Raw genomic sequence first — 24,230 nt, 5'->3', positions numbered from 1 at the left:
AGGACAGGGATTTCTTGATTTTTAAAAAAAACTGAAATGGTGGCACATGGACATCCATCAATAATCTTTACTGCTTATCCTTTGAGGGTCATGGTGGGACTGGAGTCCATTCCCATCTGACATTGGGAGGTGGGGTACTCCATGGACAGGTCGCAAATAAATCCCAACATACAGAGATCAACGACCATTCATGCTCACGTTTACGGTCAATTGAGAGTTTTCAATTAACTTAATCCCACTCAGCACGTCTGTGGGAGGAGGCCAGAGTACCCGCACAGACAGGGGGAATGTCTGTGTGCAAACTCCACACACAAAGAACCCAGCTGAACCAAAACTCAAACCAAGAACATTCTTTCTGTGAGTCAAAGGGAGAAATTGGAAAGGAAAAAGAAATAGAGTAAGACGCTGGTCAGAGGTGGAGATGGGATTGATATAACTGATGTCTTTCTAGAATTCTTATGTCAATGCAGCCCAAAATTCTATGTCAATATATTGTCAAAAGACAGATTGTGTTTTTAGTTATGTCGAATACAACAAGTTATAATATACTTACACCTGATGTAGTGAAGGCGTTCATCAAAAGAAATGTTGTGACTAGACTTCTTCTTCTTCCTCTGTTTGTTTCCTTGTTTTGCTACTTACCACAGGAGGATCCTTTCAAAGTGAAGCCATCAGTGTTCAACAGCCAGCCTCAGGAGCTTCCCACTGACCCCTTCCACTCTGAAGACCCCTTCATAACAGACCCATTTAAAGGTTATCACCCCTCTTTACCTCTACACATTGTTCCCATCTATTAATCAGTGTTTGTCTGTCTGTATTCCTCAAGGTATTTATTTCTCATTTTCTGCCACACTCCTCCATCATCCATTTACTCTGCCTCTCCATTTTCCACATTTTTTCTATTTACTTCTCCCCTTGTGTTGTCTCGTAGCTGACTGTGTTTACTGTTTATCTATTTAAGTCTCCTTTATTCCAGACTGCATATATCAGGGGTCTTCAACATTTTTCAGGCCAAGGACCCCCAAACTGAGGGAGAGATGGAGCAGGGACCCCCTACTATATATATTGTATAAAATTGTGTTTTATATTAAACTGGGCCTAGTGCCATGTATAAACATAGCTACCCTGTTATTGTGCATTCAATACTAAGCTATTCAAATAATACACAGGTTCATATATTCATGTTTTTATTTTAAACATTTGCAAGGTACAGGGTGGCCGTGCCACTGCCATTTATAAACATACATCTTGCATACAACACTGAGCTATTAAAATAATTCACAGATTCATGTTAATGTGTATTTAAAGACATTTAAATTTGTGGGGAAAAAATTGGTTGAAAAAAAAAAATCTTAATTAAAAAAAAATTAAAAATTGTCTAATCAACCAAAACTTTTGCTACCCCCCTGCAGTACCTCCGTGGACCCCCTAGGGGTCGCGGACCCCCTGTTGAAGACCTCTGGCATATATTGTTTTCAGCTTGAGTTGCTCTCTGACTATCTTATATGACTTCCTCCTCACAATCCTCTTTTTTTCCTCTTCCTCCACCTTCTCTGCTTGATTCCTTTTCTATAGGTGACCCTTTCCAAAATGACCCTTTTGCAAAGCAGCCACCAACGTCCACAGGTATTTACTTGGGTTAAAGAAGCTCAAAAAGTTAAAACACTTATTTACATTTAAGTATCCAGACCCTTTATTCAGTATTGTAGAAACCTGTTGGCAATATTTACAAAGTTAAATCTTGGATAAGTCCCTACAGGTTTTCCACATCTGGAATTAGTATTTTTGCCAATTTTCCTCCCAACCTCTGTAAACTGCCATCTTTAGGTCTCCTCCCAGATTGTCTTGGCAGTTTGCTTCAAGTCATTGTTGTACTCAATGGTGAACCATCAATCAGTTGTAGTGTTGGGTCCAAACAGTTCTTCTTTTTTTTTCTCATTAGATTGGATTATCTTTTTCCTAAGGCTCTCAAAGAGTTCTTAAAATGCTGTGTGACAAACTTCAAGTGGGCCGCCTCAATCTTTACACGAAGTGGCTTCTGCCAAACTACACTGTCATAAAGGCCTGGTTGATGGAGTGCAATTGAGATGCTGACTGTTGGTTTCTTGCTCACCTTTCTGACCATGGTCCTTCTTGCCTGGTTTACTCAGTATGTCCTGTTGGCCAAACACTGCTCAGTATTCCCCCACTTCATATACACATTTTTGTGCTTTTACCTTAAAGGGATAGTTCACCGAAAAATGTAATCCACTCATTATCTACTCCCCTATATGCCGGTGGAGGGGTGGGTGAGGGGTTTGAGTGCACAAACCACTTTTGAAGTCTCAGGGGTAAACAGTGTTGCATCCAAATCCAATACAATTGAAGTAACTGCTGAGTCCTTCTTCAAACATAAAACAACAGGAAAAAAACACATAAATGGCTCCATACTGCTCCAGTGGTGTCATCCAAGTGTCCGTAAGCCCTGACATAAAAAATTGCCTTTGAAATATTTTTCCCACTCTTGAATGAATACATTTAATAGGAGTTCTCTCAACCACTCTGCACATTTGTGATTGTAAAGGGAATGAAAGTAATTCATACAGATAATCACAAAATATGTTTTATTTTATAGCTTATTGTATGATGGTGCTTTTTCTAAATTTAAAGTAGTTCAACAAATGAAAATTACCTAATTCTGGTACCCTGACAAAACATACAAGGAAAATGGTGTCTCAACCCTAGTAATGGTCATGCTCATATCTAAGATTGGCCTATGCTTGTGGTGACAGGCTTGTCCTCTGTTGAAGTCATGTAAAACTAGTGTGTGTAACTGTGACTTGTGTAACACTTCCCTCTTCAGTGATGGTGTGTAGTTTCACTTCTCTGGTGAGTAGATCAGAGATAGAATCTTTTTGCACTGCAGTGAACGTCACACCCAGATACACTGATCACACTGACTTCTCAGGCTCATTACCACAGTCAACAACTTGTAATACTAGGTCCATACTTTCATACTCATTTCGTGTAGAGATGTACTTTTTGAATAGTTTTTCTCACCGAGAAACCATTAACATTAACCAACAAGATTAAAATACAACATGATGATTCATGGATCATCACACAGTTGCAGTGCTACTGTGAACAGAGTAAAACAGACCTACACAGTATTTCCTACTACTTACCTAGACTGGCCTGCCATAGTCTAATTTGTTCTGCCACAGTTTGTTATGAAACTGTGGCAGACTCAAAACAATTTTTTTAATACTTTTCACAATACCTTGTGATTTGCGCCTGGCTGTCTCTTGCTTACACTGTCTTTCTCTCCGTCTTTCTCTCTGTCTCTCTCCCTCATTCTCTGTCCATCGACGGCAATCTTGCGGCATCAGCGGGCCATCTATAAATGTTTTACCATCCTTGTAGGCAGGCAGACCTTGTGATAGTTTGAGCTGTACCTGTGTGCATCGTGTGGGGGGCCTGCAGTTCTCCGCATGCAGGCAGACCTCACCCCTCAGATTCGGTGGGAAACTACGTCCCATGAAACATTGAAGATTAGAATAGATGATGTTGACCATGGTTTCTTCTGCAGATCCATTTGGAGGTGACCCGTTCAAAGAGACAGATCCATTCAAAGCTTCATCAGAAGATTTCTTCAAGAAGACCACAAAGATGGACCCCTTCTCCACAACAGACCCCTTCAATAAAAGTGCCACATTACCTTCAAAGGTACTTGTCAATCAAAATGTGAGTAAATTTAGATTTTATATGAATTGTTATAAACAAAATACTATCAAAGCATAATATATGTGTATTGGTGTAACTTGAATTTGTTCTTTTGCTTCCTGAAGCAAGCCAGTCACTTCACAAGCAGTGACCCATTCTCATCAAGTAACCCAAAGCCCAGAGGGGCAGGTATGATTTCATTTGTTTTTCTCCTACATGTACAATATTTGTGAACATCATGTAGTCCTTTTTATTCAAAACTGAAAGAAATCTTTAAGTCTGTGCTCTCCAATATCATTGCCTATAAAACAGCCATGTTCAACCATGTCTAATATTGCCTACAGTGGCCTCATACAACCACAGGTATGAAAAGGATAGTAAATCAAAGAAACAAGACAAACAGGTAGACACATTTTCAACACTATTTAGAGGTTGAAGTCAGTTTTGCTCGATATTTCACTCCTTCTCTGGCAGTTTTTACACACAGACGAGAAATGAATGAATGACATTTTTAGGAAATCTGCCTCTTGTGCTTTTGATTTCATTTTGGTTCTGTAAAGTAAAACTAGTATCAACTACTGTTGGACTCCTCTAGTCTAGAAGAAAAATGATGAGAAGAATACTTCTCCTGGCCATGTCTCACTTATGATTGAGATGTTTTTGCTTGTATCTATTCACATCCTGGTTGATCTTAGGTATATTCTCCACTTACAATCCAATGAAAGGAAAGAAACTTTACTTGGCCTTATTATGAATCTACCAGATGTAGGAGAACCTTTGATAGACGAATCTCACTAAAATACACACAAAATAAAAATAAAAATACATAAACATTAACAAAGCACATTAACACCTGTAACTCTCCATGTAAATCTTCATGGCCTTGACCGGTCGAGTAAACCTGCTGGCCAACCTCTGAACAGCTTTATTGTAAGATGTATGCAATATATTTGCTTCTACGTGTTTGTCAGTGTGGTATTTCATATTTTATATTTCCTATTTGCTGTAGATCTAAGTTGGCAGACAAACAAGTTGAGTGTTTTGAATAAAACTAAACATTTAAAGTAAGCTTGTTATTATGGCCGGTCTTTATAAATATGCTTTTTGATAAAAAGTCATTGTGACTGTCATTTTCAGAACTATTTGGCGCATTGGACCCGTTTGGCAGCAGTTCATTCAGCAGCAGCAGTAACAGCTCAGCTGGATTTGCAGACTTCAGCCATATGTCGAAGCCCAGAGACCCCTTTGAAGGCAGAGCCAGCTGGCTGCCAGACTACCAGAAGGTACCAGAGGCCAAACCTTTACTGAAAACACGTAGTCAGCAGGACTACAGGGGTTTTACAGAAAAGTCAGAACTTTAAAAAGGCATAAATTGTGAAAGGACTACATTAATGAGAATTGATTAATTATTCAATAGCTCTATACATGGAATTATTTTTTATCATTATTATTACGGTGCTGTCCTCACCTTATTTAAACACATATAAAAGTTTCAACTCAAACTGTATAACATATATTATATCACTGCTCCTCTAATTCTTTCTTGCCAGTCAGTGTTTGTGGACGACCCGTTCAACAGGAAGAATGACACACCAGCTTTGCCACCAAAGAAAAGTGTTCCCCCAAGACCCAAACCCCCTAGTGGTGAGTGTCACACAACAAGTCTTTGGGGAGTGAGGAAAAAACTATAAGATGGTTCATCCTATGGCTGACTTCAGTAAGAGCAGCACTATCAGAACCCTATTCCAGTTTGAGTCATTAAATGCTAACAAATAATTGTCTTTGTTGGAATAATGAGATGTTCTACTTAGACTGTCAGGTGCTGCACTGCACTAACTATTGAGCTGAGACATTGCCCAATAAATGCCATTATCTTTGTAATTTTTTTTAGAGAGAATGATGTAAAAGAGTACTCTGAAGCCAGTCGAACAGAGGTTAGCCGTAGAAGGAAGTGTGACTTTGACTTTCTGTATCAGAAACCAACATGCATTGTTTTCTTTAGTGTGATTACCACATCGCCATCATCGCCCTTACTATTAGACTAGTACATAACATTACATTACATGTCATTTAGCTTTTATCTAAAGCGACTTCCAAGTGCAAGGTGCATTCAACATCTATGAGGGGCCATTTGGCAGTTCAGCATCTTGCCCAAGGATCCTTTGGCATGGGCTGGGATTTGAGCCACCGACCTTCTGGTTGGAGGGTGAGGGTTAGACGACTGCTCTACCCCCTCAGTCATAGCTGCCCTAGTAGACTAGACTATTAGAAGCAAGTATATAATGAAGGTGTGGGTTTGAGCTACTTTGACTGCTAAAATATTTAGATCTTGCTATTCACAAGAAATATCTTCTGATGTGAACCATGCCTACGAAAAAAGAGATCCCAGAAGACCCACGATCAAAAGTAGTTTGAACCTGGAAAGGGTTACACAATAATCTCAGACTTTAGATATCCATCAGTCCATAGTTTGACAACTTTAAAATAAATGGAAGTTTGCCAAAAAGCACCATAACACCCAACAATGCTACTGGGAAAACATTTTGTGGACTGATGAAATTAAAGTTGAATTGTTTGGAAAGAAAACACAGCACTATGTATGGCATACAAAGGGCAGTGCTTACCAACATGAAAACATCATCCCAACCAGGGCTGTAGAGGTAAAAAAAAATAAAGAAAGGTGGGTGCTATCATTTTCAGGCAGCCCTCTCTCGCTGTTATTATAAAGGTGGATGAGCCGTTAATACAGCATACAGGAGGGACCCACAGAAAGCCTGTCAGTTTTAAAGAGAGACTGACTGAGACGGGAGAGCAATGGGTTGGGTGCCAGGCAACAGTGAGCAAGGGCGGGGGCAAGGTGAGGTTGTGCTCTGAACTGTCATATAATACTCGTGTTGAATTTGACTAAAACTTGAAAAAATAACTTGGAAAATAAAAGTGAGTAAACCACCATAAAAAGGTGCGTAAACGGTATTTAGTATTTAAAAAGGTATGTAAACACTGTTTACTACAGTCCTAATCCCAACAGTGAAGCATGTTGGAGGGTGCTTCAGGATTTGGGGCTGCCTCTGGCCTGGACAACTTGCCATCATTTAGGGGAAAATGATTTTTAATCAAGGCATCCTGCAGGATAGTGTCAGGGTGGCTTGGGGTTGCAGCAGGACAGAAGAAAGAAGTGAATTTGTGTGGTTCTAAGTTGGGTCCCAAAAAGAAATAATTAATAGATCCTTAAAATATATTAGAAAATTGTTAAATTTAACGCACGCTTGCAGACTCAGTAGTTGATGGGTACTAAAGAGAAGTCTGTTACAGCTGTGATGCTGTTCTATTCAATTGGTCAGCAGCTGTTAATCAGGGACTTCTTGACTGTTCACTCCTGTGACTCACTTCACATTTTAACATTGTTCACAAACTACTGCTCTTATGTCTGTGTGAAGGCACACGGGAAGGTGATGTTTGAATAGCGATGATTTGTGGTTTGCAGACACACCCTTACTTGCTTCCTCTCTCTTTTGTGTGTGTGTGTATGTAGATGTGTGTGTGAGTCTGTGCTTGCGTGCATACGTGTTTGTGCGTGTTTATGAGGATCAGTGGTTCAGAGAAGGTCAGGCTGCAGGCTATGTGCAGTGGCAAATGACTGCACTGTTACTAACTGTTGTCTTCAAGTTCATATATTAAATCTATTGTCTTGATGTTTTCTATTTTACTCTTCAACACACACACACACGAACACACACTGTCACTAACTCATCACCTAATGAGTTGTGAGTGGGACAAGGCTGCAGCCTCCAGTAAATGCCTTAAATAATTGAGGACATGTAGCTGTACTGTTTTCTGTAGATTACTGCACGTTCTGTCCTCTTGTAGACATTAAAATTAGATACCAGTGGATTATTTTAAAACAGGGTGGAGCTCATGATTGTGGTTTCTGTGTGTTTGTGTGTGTGCGTGCGTGCGTCACTGAGAGAGGAAAAAGTGATTGCCAGGCATGCAGTTTTGCTCAGCGTTGAGTCTGAAGTGAACTGTTCACACCGATCAACTAGGTTTACTGTGTGATAAGACTATATATGTAGTATGACAACAGTTTGACTGGTCCTGTGGTATAACACCTTCATAAGCAATGTGATGCGCTCTTAATGTTCCCACGATCCTTTGCTAGGCCAGCTTCAACTCCCTGTTAAGAACACTAACTGTCAGTACTACAATTACTGCTGATTTACATTTTTGCTTATGTGCAGAACCCCTGTGGTTCAGTACCAATAAGTCTCATAAATGAAGATTACATTTTATATATATTTTACACTGAAATGTTTAATGTAAAGAGATAGTGTAGCAGTATTCTATCTGTAAACTGGTTCGAGACTATTTATAAATTAAATATTAATATTACTATTACCTTGATTTGTCTTTATATTCTATTAATGAGATTAAACTTTGTCATGCTGTATTTTTAGTTGTCTAATATTACATGTAGCAGTGGGGCTTTTATTTACTCAAAAAATGAGTATGGTCTGTAAACATGAGCAACACACAGATCTGTCGGTATAGTTGGTAAATGCTTTAACCGACAGTTGGTAATGTGGTCAGAAACCCAACCATCTCAACCCTTGTTCAGTGGGTCAAAGTAGTATCACTTTTGGCTTTGGTCCTTTGGATGTATTTTTTTTGCTGTGTGTTTTTTCCTACACCAGCTATTTGGATCGGTTAAAGAAAGGCTCACTGTGGTTTTGTTTTTTGTGTGTGAACATGTGTGGAGGTGAAACTCGTGTGGCTTTCAGAAGCTGGGAGATAACTTTGAGGTGACAGGGTTGGTGAAGCAGGGCGTGGGCAGAATTATGAGAAGCACCGAATTTGGTGCTCGCTCACATCGAATCATGTGTTATCAACATACAACCTCACTAAGTTCACTAAGGTGAGAGTTACTGGTGGGAGCTGCCGTGTTCATATTGTTTCTCAGCTATCAGTTAACACAATCACTTAGTCTGTTTACATCCTTCTTTGTAGATATTAAGTCTTCACACCTGTGATATTTGCTTTTTTTGTCTTTGTTTCTCTTAGCATATCTTCATCATCACTAAGCAAAATATTCCTGTGCTTCCCAGAAGGCATCTATATGTCCTGACCTCTCCTGATCTTTGTAAAGAATGCCTTTTACTATTCAAAGTTTTTACTTTCCAGTCAGCTGTCAAATGTTTGTCACATGACAAGGTCACATCATTGCTATGAGAAGGTTGTTTGTTCTAGAAAGCTTTCATTGGGTGAAACAAACAGAGAGCCTTGTTGATGATTTGAAAAGTGTCTTCTCTGTGATGACATTTACATTTGTCTTTTATGTCTTCAGGTAAGAGCACACCAGTGAGCATGTCTGGCACAGCCGACCCTTCCAAACCGTGTGACCCCTTCCAGCCGTTCGGCAGCGACATCATCGATCCATTTCAGAGTAAAAAGGGCTTGGGAGACCCGTTCAGTGGCAAAGACCCTTTTGCTCCATCCTCATCAAGTAAAGCCCCTAAAGACTCTACCTCTGGTTTTGCAGACTTCAATTCTGTAAGTTGAGATTGGTGATATTGTTTCACTATCAGTGTTAAGGCCACACAGCTCACCACAGACACCAGAATGGTCTCTAGATTTAAGTCATAGTAATTCTCTGCTAAAGACTGATGAAGGCTGATGAGCAGAGGATGTAGCAGAGGTAGTGTAACTGGATGTATCTCAGTCGAAAGACAAGGTATTGCACCAACATGTTTAATGTATAATCTTGAGGTGACAACATTTCCACCTGGTATTAACAGGTGATTAGTATATTTTAGTCTTGCTTTTTCTTGGGTGATGAGTACAATGGTTCCATCCACTTAATTTATTTTGTAAGATCCAGTCATGGTGTGGCCAGAGTTCTTTTTAATACCAAGTTTGAAGGTAAAGGCCATTAGATAAAGATCATTATTCAGATCAGGGTTGCCACTAACAATCATTTTGATTATGGATTAAAATTAAGAATATATAGTAGTCTATAAAATGTAACCCAGACCTCATGAAGGTATCTTTAGATGTCTTGTTAAATGGCCGTCACTCTGATGGATTTCCATCAATTAGATTACATACATTAGCCCATTTTGAGTGAGTGGTCAAGTATTCAGGCGCGTTGGTATTGAATTTGGGATTAAAACTGAAACAGAACCAAAACACTCAGAGGTCGTTTTAGTTTGAAAACACTGTTTTCAAATGAAGGCGTAGTAGTAAGATATAGCATTTATTTGTGCACCAAACTAAATAGGTTTGTAGGGAAGTTATGTGAGTAACCTGTGCTCACTTATTGAATCAGATGGCCCACTCTATATCCAGAAAAGTTCTGGGTGAATTAATAGAGTTAACTTCGTTGAGCAATAGTCCCAATCATCTTGTTTATAGATTAAACAATGTATCAGCCAGGCTAGCTGTTCAACCTGCTTCAAGTCTTAATGCTAAGCTAAGCTAAGCTATCCATGTCCTGCAGGAACCCTGCCCCTCACTGTTGCAAGAACAATGGCAGCTTATACATGAAAAGCAGCCAAAACAAGCAGACAGATATGGTTTGATAGTGAGAGGTGAACTGGACTGACAATATTTGAACCCACTAGAGAAACTGCTGTTGGGTATCAAAGTTGTGCAGTTTGCAGAGCTGCATTGTGACTGTCATCATCTTCCTCTAGTGCAGGAAAGGGTGTTAGCCCATTTTGTGGTTGTTGTTTGTTTTGACAGGAAGAATATCTCTGCTTTGTCAGGGTTTCCGTGGACTTTCACAGGGGCTGAGGGCCAATATCAGAAGTGTGTTTGAATAATGCTCATGGTAAAATGTAGACTTATTGTTAGTTGCTTTGGATAAAAGCATCAGCTAAATGATATGTAAGTGTACAAAATTGTGAATGAATGAATGAAAGCCATAGGCAGATAACTACAGAAACTCAATAATTCCTTAGTTTTAATTAATAGTGTGACTTTCTCTTCGTGTCACTGTGTATTAGAAAGTGAGATCAAAACTTTTTAGCTAAATAATCACTGTTTACTAATCAGGGAATAACGTTTGATTGTGTTCAGCCACGAGTCAGATATAACATGAGACACAGCAATATCACTTCTCAACTCACAGCTCTGGAGTCTGCCATCCCTGCATTACCTTGCTGTGTGTGTGTGTGTGTGTGTGTGTGTGTGTGTGTGTGTGTGTGTGTGTGTGTGTGTGTGTGTGTGTGTGTGTGTGTGTGTGTGTGTGTGTGTGTGTGTGTGTGTGTGTGTGTGTGTGTGTGTGTGTGTGTGTGTGTGCTCAAGGTAGCAATTGTTTGCTGTTTGTTTCTATAATGCACGTCTTTTTTTTATCATTTGAATGTAATGTTTGTCACCACTCTCATCCTTCCGCTTGTCCTTATTTTTTAACCGGATACCTCTACTTCACCATCTGTTTCTTATGGGAGCTCAGATACTAACTGCCTCACTGCGTTGAAATAAAACCATTATTCATCAAGGTTAATTGGAAATCCCTTTCATTCAGTTTATGTAGAATCTAAGTAAAATATTTGCATACTACTATTGGCTAGGAAAACAGGCCTGTAAAGTATTTAGTGTTCCTGTTATGGTTCACAGTTTCTCCAGCTTTTACTATTAAATAATACTGTTATTAAATCATTCTCTTATTTGTTCTTCTCAGCTGTTTTACCAAAGCTCCTGAAAGTAAAGGAGCTTTCAGACAGTAAGCTGTTTCCACTACCACTTCCTCTGTTTTTAAACTAAACACAGTGGCAGATGTGCTCCTGAGGTCATGGCAGTGGCAAGGCCGCTGCTGCCCTGTCGTGTGCTGCTGCTGACTTCAAGATGAACTTTTTCATCTCTGCAACCACAGAAAGTACATTGAGGGAAATGATAGAGGATTACCCAGGTTAACTGTAAGTCATCAGGATAAAACAACTCACCCTAAACAGAATTGGTAAATGAAATAAACCATAGTCAAACATAATCAGCTTCAAAATCTGAATATTCAGTTATAGTATCATTTAGTATAGTATATAGAGTATAATTTAGTAACAGTTAGCAAAACTTGCTGTATTAGTATTAGTATTAGCTTCAAATAGGGGAAGTTAATCACTTCCCCTATTTGAAGCTTCAGCGGCTGTTAGATGTGTGATGATGGAAAGTGGAAAACAGCAGTCTGTGTTGTCCCTGATTCTGAGGGTTAGGGTTTTTAAGTGTGATGATGCAGCGGTAACCACTCACTGTCTGAAAGCAGAAAACCACCTCATTCCTGCCCTTTCTATAAACATACAAATATCCATTTTAAACTCATGGTCATCAGTGTGAATACACTTGAATGTGTTTTTTCTGAGTAAAGGGCATTCAAATTAACCATTGTTTAGAAATAAAATCCACTTTTGAAAGAGCTTAAACTTGCTCTTTAAAATGCTTAAATTAGAATTGGAAACCATCATTATGAATTGCAGCTTTTATTGCCCTGTAGGCTTTATTCTTTATCATTTGCAGAATTTAGTTCCAGTTTTACCAAATGACATAAAGTATGAAAACCAGGCTGAAAACAAGACTGGAAAGACTATATATATATATATATATATATATATATATATATATATATATATATATATATATATATATATATATATATATATACATACATACATACACACACACACACACACACACACACACACACATAGGATTTCTCATTTGTGTGTGATCTCTCCTATCATGGATAGATGCATTTGCCCATCAGTCACACTGTTGTGTAGAATGTCGAGCTGCTCTTTCCCTGTAGTTTGTCTCTACTTGAAGGGATCACCCACTGTTTCATCTGTCCATCTCAGTCACCTGAGGCCCTTATTGGCCTCAGGTGTATACTTCAACTTGTTCGCATTGTAAGAAGTCAGGATAAATTGTGTAATCATCAAGACAGTGAAACTCTGCAGGCATCCCTGTGTGTTGTGTGTGTGTGTGCGTGTGTGTGTGCTTGTGTTCTTGTGTGTATGCGCTGTGATGACTGGTAAACTATCATTGATCCACGTAGTTGAGGGATTTGTGGTTTATAATCTCTCTGTTCTGTAATCCATCTCTCTGACAGGACCTGAAAAAGTTAAGGTAAGATATTTGACTCAATGAAATTCGCATTAAATGACAGTTTGGTCACTGTCCACATGGTATGACTTAAAAGGTATTTCAGCTGAATGTTGACATTTTTTTTTGTTAGTTCTTACATCTTGCTGAGATCAGTCAGAAATGATCAGTAACTGAATTGAAAAGCTCAGTTTGTGACATGAGTGAAGCAAACATGTTGGACTGCATCTCACTTCCCTGCTCTTTTATTAACAGTAAACTCCTTTTTGAACTCACCTTAAGGTCACTATTAATAATGATAACAATAACTGAAATAAGCATTTCTTATTTTATTTCTTTAATTTTAAAGACTTGCACCCAAATGTTTACTGAGAAGAACATTTTCAACGTTTTTAAATGTACATTTCTTTGACTTTTCTTTACTGCAATGTCAGTAATCAATCAATCAATCAAATTGTATTTGTATAGCCCATATTCACAAATTACAATTTGTCTCATAGGGCTTAACAAGGTGCGGCATCCTCTGTCCTTAACAAACAATGTCTTGTTTCTTGTTGGTCAACATACACTTCCTGGCCACGTCCACCTATAAAATACAATCCAGTAGAACAGCTCTGCAACATATTCCATCAAAAAGAAGCTTGTAATAGCCTTTTTTACACATAGATCCTTATAAAATCCCACACTCGATATTATTATCTTCCTCCTCACCACTGTGCTCCATCATTGTAGCTGTTCTGGTAAAGAAAAAAATGTTGTGCTCCCCCCTATCTAGTAGAATAAAGCCAGAATGGACACACACGTAACAAAGGCCTATATTCTCTCTCTCTCTCTCTCTCTCTCTCTCTCTCTCTCTCTCTCTCTCTCTCTCTCTCTCTCTCTCTCTCTCTCTCGCTCTCTCTCTTCCTCCTAGTTTGGGAATGAGGCTCAGCAGTTGGAGTGGGCTAAGAGAGAGAGTGAGCGAGCAGAGCGCGAGCGACTGAAGAGGCTCAGACTGCAGGAGCAGGAAGACCTGGAGCTGGCCATCGCCCTCAGCAAGGCCGAGATGTCCAACGCATGACCCGCCACACATAGACAGACAGTGCGTAGACAGGCTAACAAACAGACAACATGACTGACATCTATATGACTGACACCTGCACCCCCACTATTTACATTCTCCAACACTCAATGACTCAATAAATGAGGAGCAGAAAGACCCTCTGGGCAAGTCTTGCCACTGACCCTAAGTAAAAAAAAAAGAAAGAAAAAAGAAGACGTGAGCCCGAGAATCATCACTGCAAAACTCCTGCTGACATGAAGAGACAGAATACTGAAGGAGAGAAGGAGGAGCAGGTACTGTGTATAAGCACTATGGTGGCCGGACAGTGTTGGATCCACTCACTGGCCTGAGCAGATAAGAAAAGCATACCCGACACATCACATTGGCAGTTTGCATTTGTGCATTCGTGGTTTTTCTTCTCCACCTTCTCTCACAGTGGTGGAAAATATGGCAAACAGGCTCACAATACTGCTGCTTCCATTCTTACAAGCAGCAGTGAAGAAAAATCACAGCACAATTCTTACTGCCATGGTTCAGAGGATTTCTTTCCGGATGTGTATGTGTGACATGGACATATCACTGATTCTGATGTATGGACTGTGTCACTTAGTATTCAGTGTTGGGTTCTTTTGCTGGTATGAAATGCTATAGAATGACGTGTTGCAAAAGTATATGTGAATATAGAGGCATATGGAGAAGACTGAATCTGGATTTTCACTCCTCAGGATTAAGGATTTTCACCTCACTTCAGTTTGCTCTCCCTGTTTTTCCCTCAGGAAACGCTCACTGATCCAGACTCAGATGAGTTTTATTAGTTGACTTCTTTTCACTCCACTACATGCTAAAGCAGGCAAATTGAAAATCATCTTCTCATCTGTCTCTGGGTACAATGAAGCATATTTCTCAGAATATTGAGTTTCCTTTTATTTTTATCCCACACCAGGGGTCATTAGTGTCTGAGAATCTGGCCCCTGGTCCACACCCTCCGCTTCTTTCTTCCAGGTCAGACTTAGTCATTGATAACATTATTAACCAACAATAGAGGGATATGTTCACATTTCACTTTTGTGACATTATTGGAGCAAAAAACTGATACATCCATTATACAGATTCCCTCTAATGTTCCTGGTACCTGGCAGGTTGAAGTAACAGTTCAAATGATTGACAGTGAGAAATTGTACAGATATATTTTCTTTGTCCAGGAGTGTGAGATAGTTTTGTGGAGAGTTTTATGTGATGACCTTGGGAACTCTCTCCCCTGCTGTCAAAGTGTATATAGACCAACAGAGCTAACTATGCCTCTACTCTAATCCTGCTGTGACATACACCACATTCAACAAATGAAAGGCAACATGAGGGAATTATTTTTTCTACATTTGACCTTGTTTTCTTCATAGAGAGCGAGGGTTTTTAACACAGGTTTTATTTCTTAATATACTGTTGACATGTTTTTGTTTTAAAAGAACATCACACTTGATGTTTTGTGAATTTGCTGTTGAGTTGAAGTTGAAGTCACTCTAGAGCTATAAAGAGTGTTTGTAAAAGTCTTTAAGTTGCTGACATCAGGTGTCATTAGGCTGGAAACTGGAAATATGTGAAAAAGTTTGTGACGTATCATAGCTTAATGTTCTAACATGGACTGAACCACTCACCTTGTTTTTCTGTGAGCTACTTGAAGCAAAAACTGATGTTTGAGTGAGACAGTTTGACTTTCTATTTCACTCAGAGCCGCTGTGTTGTAGTTTCATGTCATGTTTTATATATGTGTCTGTATTCTGTGTGTCCATGATCAATCACACTCTTACTGTTTTGCCACGTGCATGTCCTGCAGTCAGGTCCTGCTCAGAGCCCACGTGTTCTCCCCATCGTTACTTTAAGGGATGAGTTTTTTAGTTAAACTTGGTTGTCATGGGAAGAAAAGTCTTTCATCACTATATTGATACAACTGTAGCAGGAGCATTATACAATGCTGAATATCTCCTGATAGACCCTGAACATTTCAGTCATTCAGTCGTTCCTAGAAGTTACAAGAAGAATTCTGAAAATACAAAGTCCTCTTAACAACTTGGAATTTTTTTTGAAGTGAATATAAATTAGGAGATTGTTTTCTTCAGTACAATCTCATATAGTGTCCAGACACTATATAGATTCCTGTTTGCCAGGATAAAAGCCTGTGTCATGATTTGACTTTTATTGTTTGATTTAACCCAAACCTCAGTTAATCCAGTTTTTCATATTGACCTGTCTAATTTGTTGTATGTGTTTTTATGATGTTTGGCCATTATAAGAGTAGTTTATATTTTCAGAATTTTTCCCATAACGAATGTTATGAACATATTTTACCAAAATGTCTATGTTCCTTAAAATAGGATGTGATGCCTAATATGATGGTCCTGGGTCAGGGCTAGCTCTTTGTGAAATGGCAAAAAGCTGAATCTTTGGTAGAACTAAGATAGAATGTAAACTCAGTCCTTTGTTTTGGGGTAGAGCAACCTGTGACGAAGGCTTTGCACTGACTGGTACAAGTTAGATCTGCTTCTCCAGTCACCACATTGAGGAGGTCAATACCAGGACTGATATACTGAACACATTGTCCCCCCCTTATTATACATGTCTGTAACAATGTGTCTGCTGGAAACGCATAATGTGAATTCACCCACATTGGAGTTGAATGCTGGTCAAGTTGAAGTTGATGTGCAGCCACTGGTTCTGCCACAGTGGGAACTGCCTCTCCCTGCCATTTTCTTTGTCATGTTTACATATCATTAATATTTACTTTGCTGTAGCTGTTACAAACTGTCTTCCTGTAGAAGAAGAGTGACCCTGGTATTACATAAGCCTCTCCATCTAAGCTGTGCACAGCTAACACCTCTGTTGGCCTTCCATCTACTGCTGAGTCATAAAGCATGCGCTAGCTTTTCAAATGCTTGCCATGCTCCTGCCACACGGCTGTGGAAAGGTCACTATATGAGCGACTGTGTTCATATATCATTGTCTGTTTTCATTTCTCACAGAAAGCAAATTGTGGTGTTAGAATTTTTTTTTTTTTTTTATAGACTCACCTCCTGCTTTATTTTTTTGTCCCTACTTAGGACTTAAATGTTAAAAATGTCATTAGTGTTACATTTCATGATGTGCTGGTAGTTTTTATCTAAGTTTACCATTAGTTTAAAATGGAATTTCATTGCTAACAAAGTCTTTTTTTTAGTTAACTGAAGTGCCAGCAGCTTTTTCACAACAATGTAAAGGACAACTTGCTGATAACAAGACTGACTTTGAGTGTCCATTTAAATATCTTCATATGACACATCAGCCAGATGTTTCAGCTGCGACGGGGAAGCAAACCCTTGATGACACATGTAATCACCAATCTATCATTTTCAATAGATTTGTGTGTGTCTGTAAGTGTGTCTCACAGGATGCTCTAGGAGGAGGTTTGGGCAACCTGATATTATTTCTGTCATTTAAATAGATCTGCTCCATAATGACATTCTGTGGTCATAATTGTTTTTAAGATAAAAACAGCAGCTTTGATGAAGCAGAGGGCGTCATAGAAAGTGACAGTGGTCCTGTTGCCTTTTGTACCTCTCAGAATCGGGACAACTTGCTGTGTTTTTCTGGAGCTTGTGTGATGGTTGATGGCTCAGTTGTGTAAAATCCCTCAGATGAAACCAGGAACTATTTGATCAAAGAGTAATCTAAGAACCTGATCATATATCTGATGAAAACTCTTCCTACTTGAAGGTTTCTGCCAGTTTTCAGATCCAAACAGTCCTCATCCTTGATACTGAGCCATAGTGTGACCTCTGACCCCGCTCTGTCCTTCATGTATTTCTGTCCTTGTCCCTCTGACCTCAGCCTGTCTGCTGTGTGCTGCTTAGACTGGAGAGCTCCATAGCGGTACCCTGATCCATACTGTGTTTTTCATCCGACTCCTCCATTGTGCAATAGATGATGTTTATTTTGGTTGTGTTGTGCATCCTGCGAAAGCAGTCTGATGATTTTTATATGTAGCATATGTTTTTAATGTGTTTATTTATGTACCTTCCACCCCCCAACTTGCTGATTTCATCCTACTAAAGCAGCACAATCTAAAAACCTTTCATTACAGAATGTTTTTTGTCAATTTTGAAAAAAACACAATATTAACAAATGCAACACTCAGTATTTTTAAATGAGCAACAAAATTATTATTTAAAACAATCCATATTTATATAGTGACAGCTGAAACATCACTATTTACAACTGAATTCCTTAGTTATAGTCAGTTTTATTTCTCTTTTTAAGAAGTGGATATTTCATATAGATGTAAAGAAGTTGAATTGTGTCTTTACTGACATGCTGATGAATAACAGTGAGCTGCCTACATTTTTTTATTTTGTTTCATTCACTTCAATATTACTTGTCTGAGGCATGTTTGATTTATTTTCCCCTGCTCCCTCACACGAAGGTAAAATAATCTGAGCTGTCTTTATTAAGATGGATACAGTGTGTATACAGTCTGTATAGTATCATGTCTATTATATTTGTCCCATAAAAAGTGAAGAAGAAGAAGAAGAAGAAGAAGAAAAAGTAAACTTGACAAGGAACCATTTGGGAGGTTGCCTACAGTTACAGTTATTGCTGAGAGAATTATTTTGAACAGTGATCCTCTCTACATGGTCTGTACTGTTTACTAGAATAAACGTTTCAGTTTAATGAGAATGGACTTGTGCATGTTCTGTTACAGGAGCCGGGTCAGTAAACCAACACAACTCAACTCTAAAAATGGGTGTAATTTTGAGCTGAATACTCCAGTATTTTAATATTGCACTTCCATAAAGTGCAGAAACCAGATTTAAATAAAGAACATATTAATAAATAATTGAAAATCAAAGCAGCTATGTATACAAACGCATGTTCCCTCTGTGAAAATTAACTTCTGCTTCTTGTGTAAGTTTTCAAAGTGTTAATTGACTCAGGGGAAACCAAGCTAATGTTATGCAGAATCAGGACATTTCAAAATTAGTGTTATGATCTTTTTTGAGTGGAATTATTCACCTCGTAGTCTGACTAACTGTCCGTCCTGTGACTCCCTCCACACAGCCACAATGTGCAGTGAATTACACTAAGCTACATTTCAAGGATACAGCTGTGCAGTGTGAAATGAATGCTGTGCAAACACTGCAGCCATTTCTGGTCATATTAGCTGAAACCCAAGCAATCTGCTATGTTAGCGAATGCTAACTGTCTCCGTATGGAATAACAGGAAATTCCTGCTAGGTTTGTGTTTACCCAGTGGTAATGGAGAGGAGGAAATGAAAAGCCTATTGGCTTTTAACTGGGAATGTGGGTCAGAGAGAACTGGAGGGTAAACATGGGTTTGCCCTCACTGGTTCAGTATCTCCTCCGTCTCTCCTCTGACCAGCGTGCTTTCACTTTGGGCCTCGTCAGCACATGCCACACTTCCCTGCTCCACTATTCTCAGCTTGGAAACACACATTACTGTGTGGAGGAGGAAACAGTGGGATTTTCCTCTCTGTCTGAGGACCACGCACATACACACACATGGATGAAAATAATGCCCGCAGCAATTTCTGGTTGAGCCTGTGTTTGTGATGCATGTCAGTATCAGCCACCAGCATTCCAGTCAGTGGACCATTCCTGAAAAAGCATCAAGGAAGGATCCAGGGCCCTCAAGTGGCACTGAGTCCCGGAAGACAGAGGACTGTTTGACTAACTTCTCTAGAAGCTACTTTAGGTAGAGAACGTATTTAGTGCTGGTATCAGATTCTCAGGGTCAGGCTTTACTGCTTTTTTGTCTCTGAGGTCGTGTCCTCCCAGCAGTATGAGGGAATTTGAGGGAGTTGGACAGGCTGACCAGGAGTTAACACTCAATAATCACACACTAATTCCACATAATGATTTTTAGCCTGATTCTGAATTAAAACAAATTTGTAAATTTGCCTTGTGCTTTACTCTATGCTACAGGGGGGAGTTCTGAAAAACGTGTGTAAATTGACTCCTGACCTCAGTTTGTATAAAATCCTGGATACAAGGGCCCAGGACTGAATCATCCATCATCAATTAGAGGCTCGGAGGAAGATCTCATTGACGTTACAGACATTTAACCAGGGTGGCTGTAGCTCAGGAGTGGGTCGGTCGTTCGATCCCAGTCTTCCCCTTTCCGCCTGCTGAAGTGTCTTTGGGCAGGAAAGTGATCCCCAAATTGCCTGACTGCTGTGCCGATGTCATATAGAAGAGTGCAGCACATAGATGCACTGTAAGAATGAACGGTTGAATGGCCAAAACCTTCCCTGTAAAGTGCTTTGAGTGGTCATCAAGACTAAAGCGCTATTCTGCTGCTGAAACTGACCTGAAACTCACAGTTCTGTTTTACCATGACATCTTTTCTTAGTTGTCAGTCTGGTACTGACAGAAAAGAAATGCTTAGTTTCACACTTGAAGCTGGAACATGCCTCTGTCTGCATTAAGGCACATGGAGACTTTGTGTTTTCTGGTTTGATGCACTGGGCTGCACAATGTGTAAATGTGTGGAGGAGTGTGCATCAAGTCATTTGCCACAGACATTAATCTGTCACACTGATCGCCAGAGATGTTTGCAGTGCCATTGCCACTGAAAGCAACACACCACACTTCAGTGGGCTGAGAGCAGGTGGCCTCGTGTGAGAAAACAAATATTTTCATTTAAATAATTACATTTTATTCAACAGCAACATTTAAAATAAGACTGATCAATAAAAAGACAAAGGATAAATATCTTGTTTCTCTGGGACAGCAGCCAGCCATATATCTCCCCTCCTCCATTTTCCCCACCATTCGTTGCCTGTGTTCCCTCCATCTCATTTCACTCCTTTACCCGATACTTCCTCCCTAACCTTCTTGAGGAGAGAGAAGTTGGTCGTCAAAATGGATAACATAAGTGAAAACTCATTTGGAGAACATTTGGTAATATGTTCTCTCATGAGGCATTCAGGGACTGGATTCTTTCAAGAGTGTCCTGCTATCCCCAGTAGATGGCATCCTCTTTCCATACATAGAATTCCCACTTTCCTTCAGGCAGTGCTGGGCACCTGAGGCTCTGGGAGTCTATCCAGATAAGTACTTTTTTTCAGTTGATAAAGTTCTCTGCTTCACAGAATTTCACCAGAAAAATGTTTGTACCACGTCTGAAGAGTGTTTACTTTTGTAGAAAAGAATCAGCAGTACTGACACCGTGAGCACTGAGCGCAGTTTCAATTCAATTTTATTTTATTTGTATAATGCTAAATCACAACATGCATTATCTTAAGGCACTTTACATAGTAAGATCCAAACCGTACAAAATTAAGAGAAACCCAGAAGTTCCTACAACTAATATAAAAATGGTCACTGGAGCCTCCAGTGACTAAATGTGAAATATGACATCTCAATATGTGATTATCCACAGAGAGATCAGGTTGAGAGAAAAAGACGTAAAAAGATTCAGTGTTTTGGTTTAATCTTCGACCACTGACAGGAACAGTATCACAATCACAACACACACACTTTTATTTATGAGTGAGCTGTGTTGGAGATGGAGAGGAATATGCTGTGGTGGGGAGTTCTTCTGAGATAAACTGTTGCACAAGAGCTTGCGAGCATGTTTACAGTCTCTTGCTGAGTGAAAACATCAGCCTTGGATAGTGAGGTGGGAGGGAGAGTCAGTAAAAACATCACTGCTCACACAGTATAAGGAAGCATGCTTCACTGTATGGGTGTGGGTGTGTGAGAGAAAAACAGTTTGTGTGCAATCAGGGAACCAAATAATCCTGTTTTTGAATCTCGTTAAGCTGAAGTGAGATGGAAAACAGTGGGAGAGGGGCCCGGGCTCCGTCAGCTGTACCAATGTTCTCCCTCGCAGAAGCAACCGTGGACACTGACAGAGATTCAGTAGAGGGTCTGATTGAGTTTCTTGGAACCTGCCTTTTAATCTGGTCATCACAGTGAACTGAGGCCTGAGGTCTCCCTGTCATGTTTGTTTGTTTGCTTACCTTCAATTTTCCTTAAGTGGCTTTGTTGATGAATAAGGACATTTACAAATTCAACAGCAATGTGTCACAGATTCAAGAGTTTTCACTGGAGCAAGTTTCCACCAAAGAAATAGTCCCTGACACTGAAAGTTTGTGGACATCTTCAAATGTTGATGCTGTGAGCAGGGTCAGTGTCATGTCATCATTAGACATATCTGTGTAAGATGGCTTTGAATCAATAGAGACATAATTCTATTATTGATTGGGGTTTTGATGAGTAGATTTTGTGATGATGTAGATTTTGAACTGCAAATAAATTCGGCCCCAAAATCATTAGGTGAACTAACAATGTAATAGCATCACATGTCCTGTGTGTAACAGCTTGTTCCAGGACTTTGCTCATTAAAATGCAGCCTGACAATGTCTGGAATCTTCACAGACTTTGGGATCTGTGCTGGAATTTAAAGTAAAGCCTGTACAGACAACAAGAGGTCACGCCACCAGCGCAGCATGCACAGGGGTGATTAGGAGGCTACATATATCCAACATGTAAACCATCCGCCCTCCCACCGCCCTCAGGTCGGATATTCCCACGCTTTGCAGCAGCAGCCACCCTCCTGTACCCGGCAGAAAAAGTGAAATGAAAATGATCCATTTTTTCAGTAGATGCACTAATAATAGCAGGACGGGGCTGTGGTGGGTGGAGGGTTCCTTTTTTCTCAGGGCTGGCACACGACCATCATGCGTGAAGAAATAGTGACTGAGAAATGAAGAGGTAGTGAAGAGTTTCAATCAGTCACTACAAATAAGCCACTTGGTAAATTTGTTTGGTGCTTGGAAAAGTTTTTTCGGTTTGTGTCAGTTATGATAAAAGAGATAATATTTGGGTCGTTACTTTTTCTGTTCTTTCTTTTCTCTTCTGGTTTTGATGTGTTTCTGACATGTTTGTGGTGGCGTCACAGTTTGTGATCAACATATTTCAAATATCATGTGTTATTTATCCATGTCTAAAGGCCCAAGTATTTCCCCGTGTCCTGAGTAGCCACAGTAGGTGAAAAGCCTGCTCCCACAGACAAGGATGAGCCATGGTCTAGCTGTACAAACTGCACGCTCTCTTGTTGAAGGTGTTGCACTCAGTGTTTGCAAGAAAACGCACAGGAGCAGTTGTGTGAAGGATGAAAAAAATAGAGGCCACTTTCTCACCTCCACACACTTGAGTGATCCCTACTTCTAATGAACATTACTGTCCACTTTAGGAAGCACCAAAATCCACCTTTGGAATCAGAGAGAAGATCCAATACGCACTTCACCTGAAGCATATAGTGGCCTCCCTCATCAGAGCTTTGTTCTGAGGTGACTCCCCAGTTTCCCCAGGTTCTATGTTTTTTCCTTTTGGGCTGAAGAGGTTGCATGTGGAATAATAGGTTGCTGATCTGTGTGCCGAACTTAATCTCCTGGACTAAACTGCAGGATACAAAGGCCTCTTCGCATAATATGCTAACTATGTCTATTTCCCACCACTCCCAAACACTTGTCCTTCAGGTAGATTATTCTCTTCTCTCCCTCATGAACTTTCCTTCATCCTTGCGGCTCTTTTTTGGTTTATTTGAGACAGGGTTTCTCTTCCTCCGCCCCCCCCCCCCTCCATCACTCCCTCTCATTGTGGTTCGCCCCTGTGCCCTTGACGCAGACTCCATCTATATCGAGCCTCTGTAATTATGTCAGTGTAATGTTTGTATTTATAGGCAGCTGCCACAGCGCCCTGGCAGCCGCTCTGCCCCAGCTGGGAAGCATCAGTCTGATGCTGCAGGCCTGGATCTAACCAGCTTCTGAAAAGGGCTCACCTGCCACTCGACCTCCAAACAATGATCTTCGTGTCTATGAGAGAACCATTCTATATGTCTTGTGCATCACTTCATACACATTGCCCCCACATTTTCCATGACATTTCAGGATTTTTTTCAGACTTTGTTTTGATCTTTTGTTTTTATCCCACATGCAAGTAAGAATGATTAGGATTAAACAATTTAAACCGAAGAATCACTTTTGCTTGACCTGGACACAACCTGTGAATAAATGTCACCTGACAAGATGTTGAAAGAAGACACTGATTTTTTGATTGTAACATTTTGGGGGCACTCACAACCCCCTTGTTATAGCAGGTCAACCAGTCTTATCTTCCACTGTCAGATTCTTTCTTTTAAAACAAAGATTTGATCAAAACATTTTATTTCGTTGTGGTTACTTGTCCCGCCTCACCTCTAGACCTCTGGGTTGACACTGTGTCAAGTGGTCACAGGCCCAAACCATCAACCTGTGTCTGTGCTTGTATTCACGTCAAGCACATCTTATATAGTTGTCAACCCTCCCCCCAGCTCTCAGTCACACTCAGGACTCATTCATCA

General features: G+C 39.9%; 1 protein-coding gene across 17 annotated transcripts in view; it reads left to right on the top strand.

Moving 5' to 3' along the window:
- The window catches only part of eps15l1a (epidermal growth factor receptor pathway substrate 15-like 1a), a 35,401-nt gene extending 16,863 nt beyond the window's left edge, over positions 1-18,538 (top strand). For 6 of the 17 annotated variants that reach the window (XM_035176565.2, XM_035176560.2, XM_035176563.2 and 3 more), the window contains 9 exons: positions 648-753; positions 1,576-1,626; positions 3,569-3,723; positions 3,828-3,891; positions 4,840-4,985; positions 5,253-5,346; positions 9,044-9,202; positions 12,800-12,816; positions 13,706-18,538. In XM_035176565.2, coding sequence (XP_035032456.1) covers positions 648-753; positions 1,576-1,626; positions 3,569-3,723; positions 3,828-3,891; positions 4,840-4,985; positions 5,253-5,346; positions 9,044-9,202; positions 12,800-12,816; positions 13,706-13,852 — 939 coding nt within the window. In that variant the 3' untranslated portion in view covers positions 13,853-18,538. Of the gene's footprint in view, positions 1-647; positions 754-1,575; positions 1,627-3,568; positions 3,724-3,827; positions 3,892-4,711; positions 4,734-4,839; positions 4,986-5,252; positions 5,347-9,043; positions 9,250-12,799; positions 12,817-13,705 lie in introns of those variants that run through there. The other 11 variants (XM_035176567.2, XM_047342943.1, XM_047342946.1 and 8 more) reach the window with 5 other exon arrangements.
- The last annotated feature ends 5,692 nt before the right edge of the window (positions 18,539-24,230 follow it).

Source organism: Hippoglossus stenolepis, chromosome 14 (genome assembly GCF_022539355.2).
Source record: "Hippoglossus stenolepis isolate QCI-W04-F060 chromosome 14, HSTE1.2, whole genome shotgun sequence".
NCBI lineage: Eukaryota > Metazoa > Chordata > Actinopteri > Pleuronectiformes > Pleuronectidae > Hippoglossus > Hippoglossus stenolepis.
Note: the sequence above shows the minus strand (reverse complement) of the source record. Positions and strands in the feature narration are given on the sequence as shown.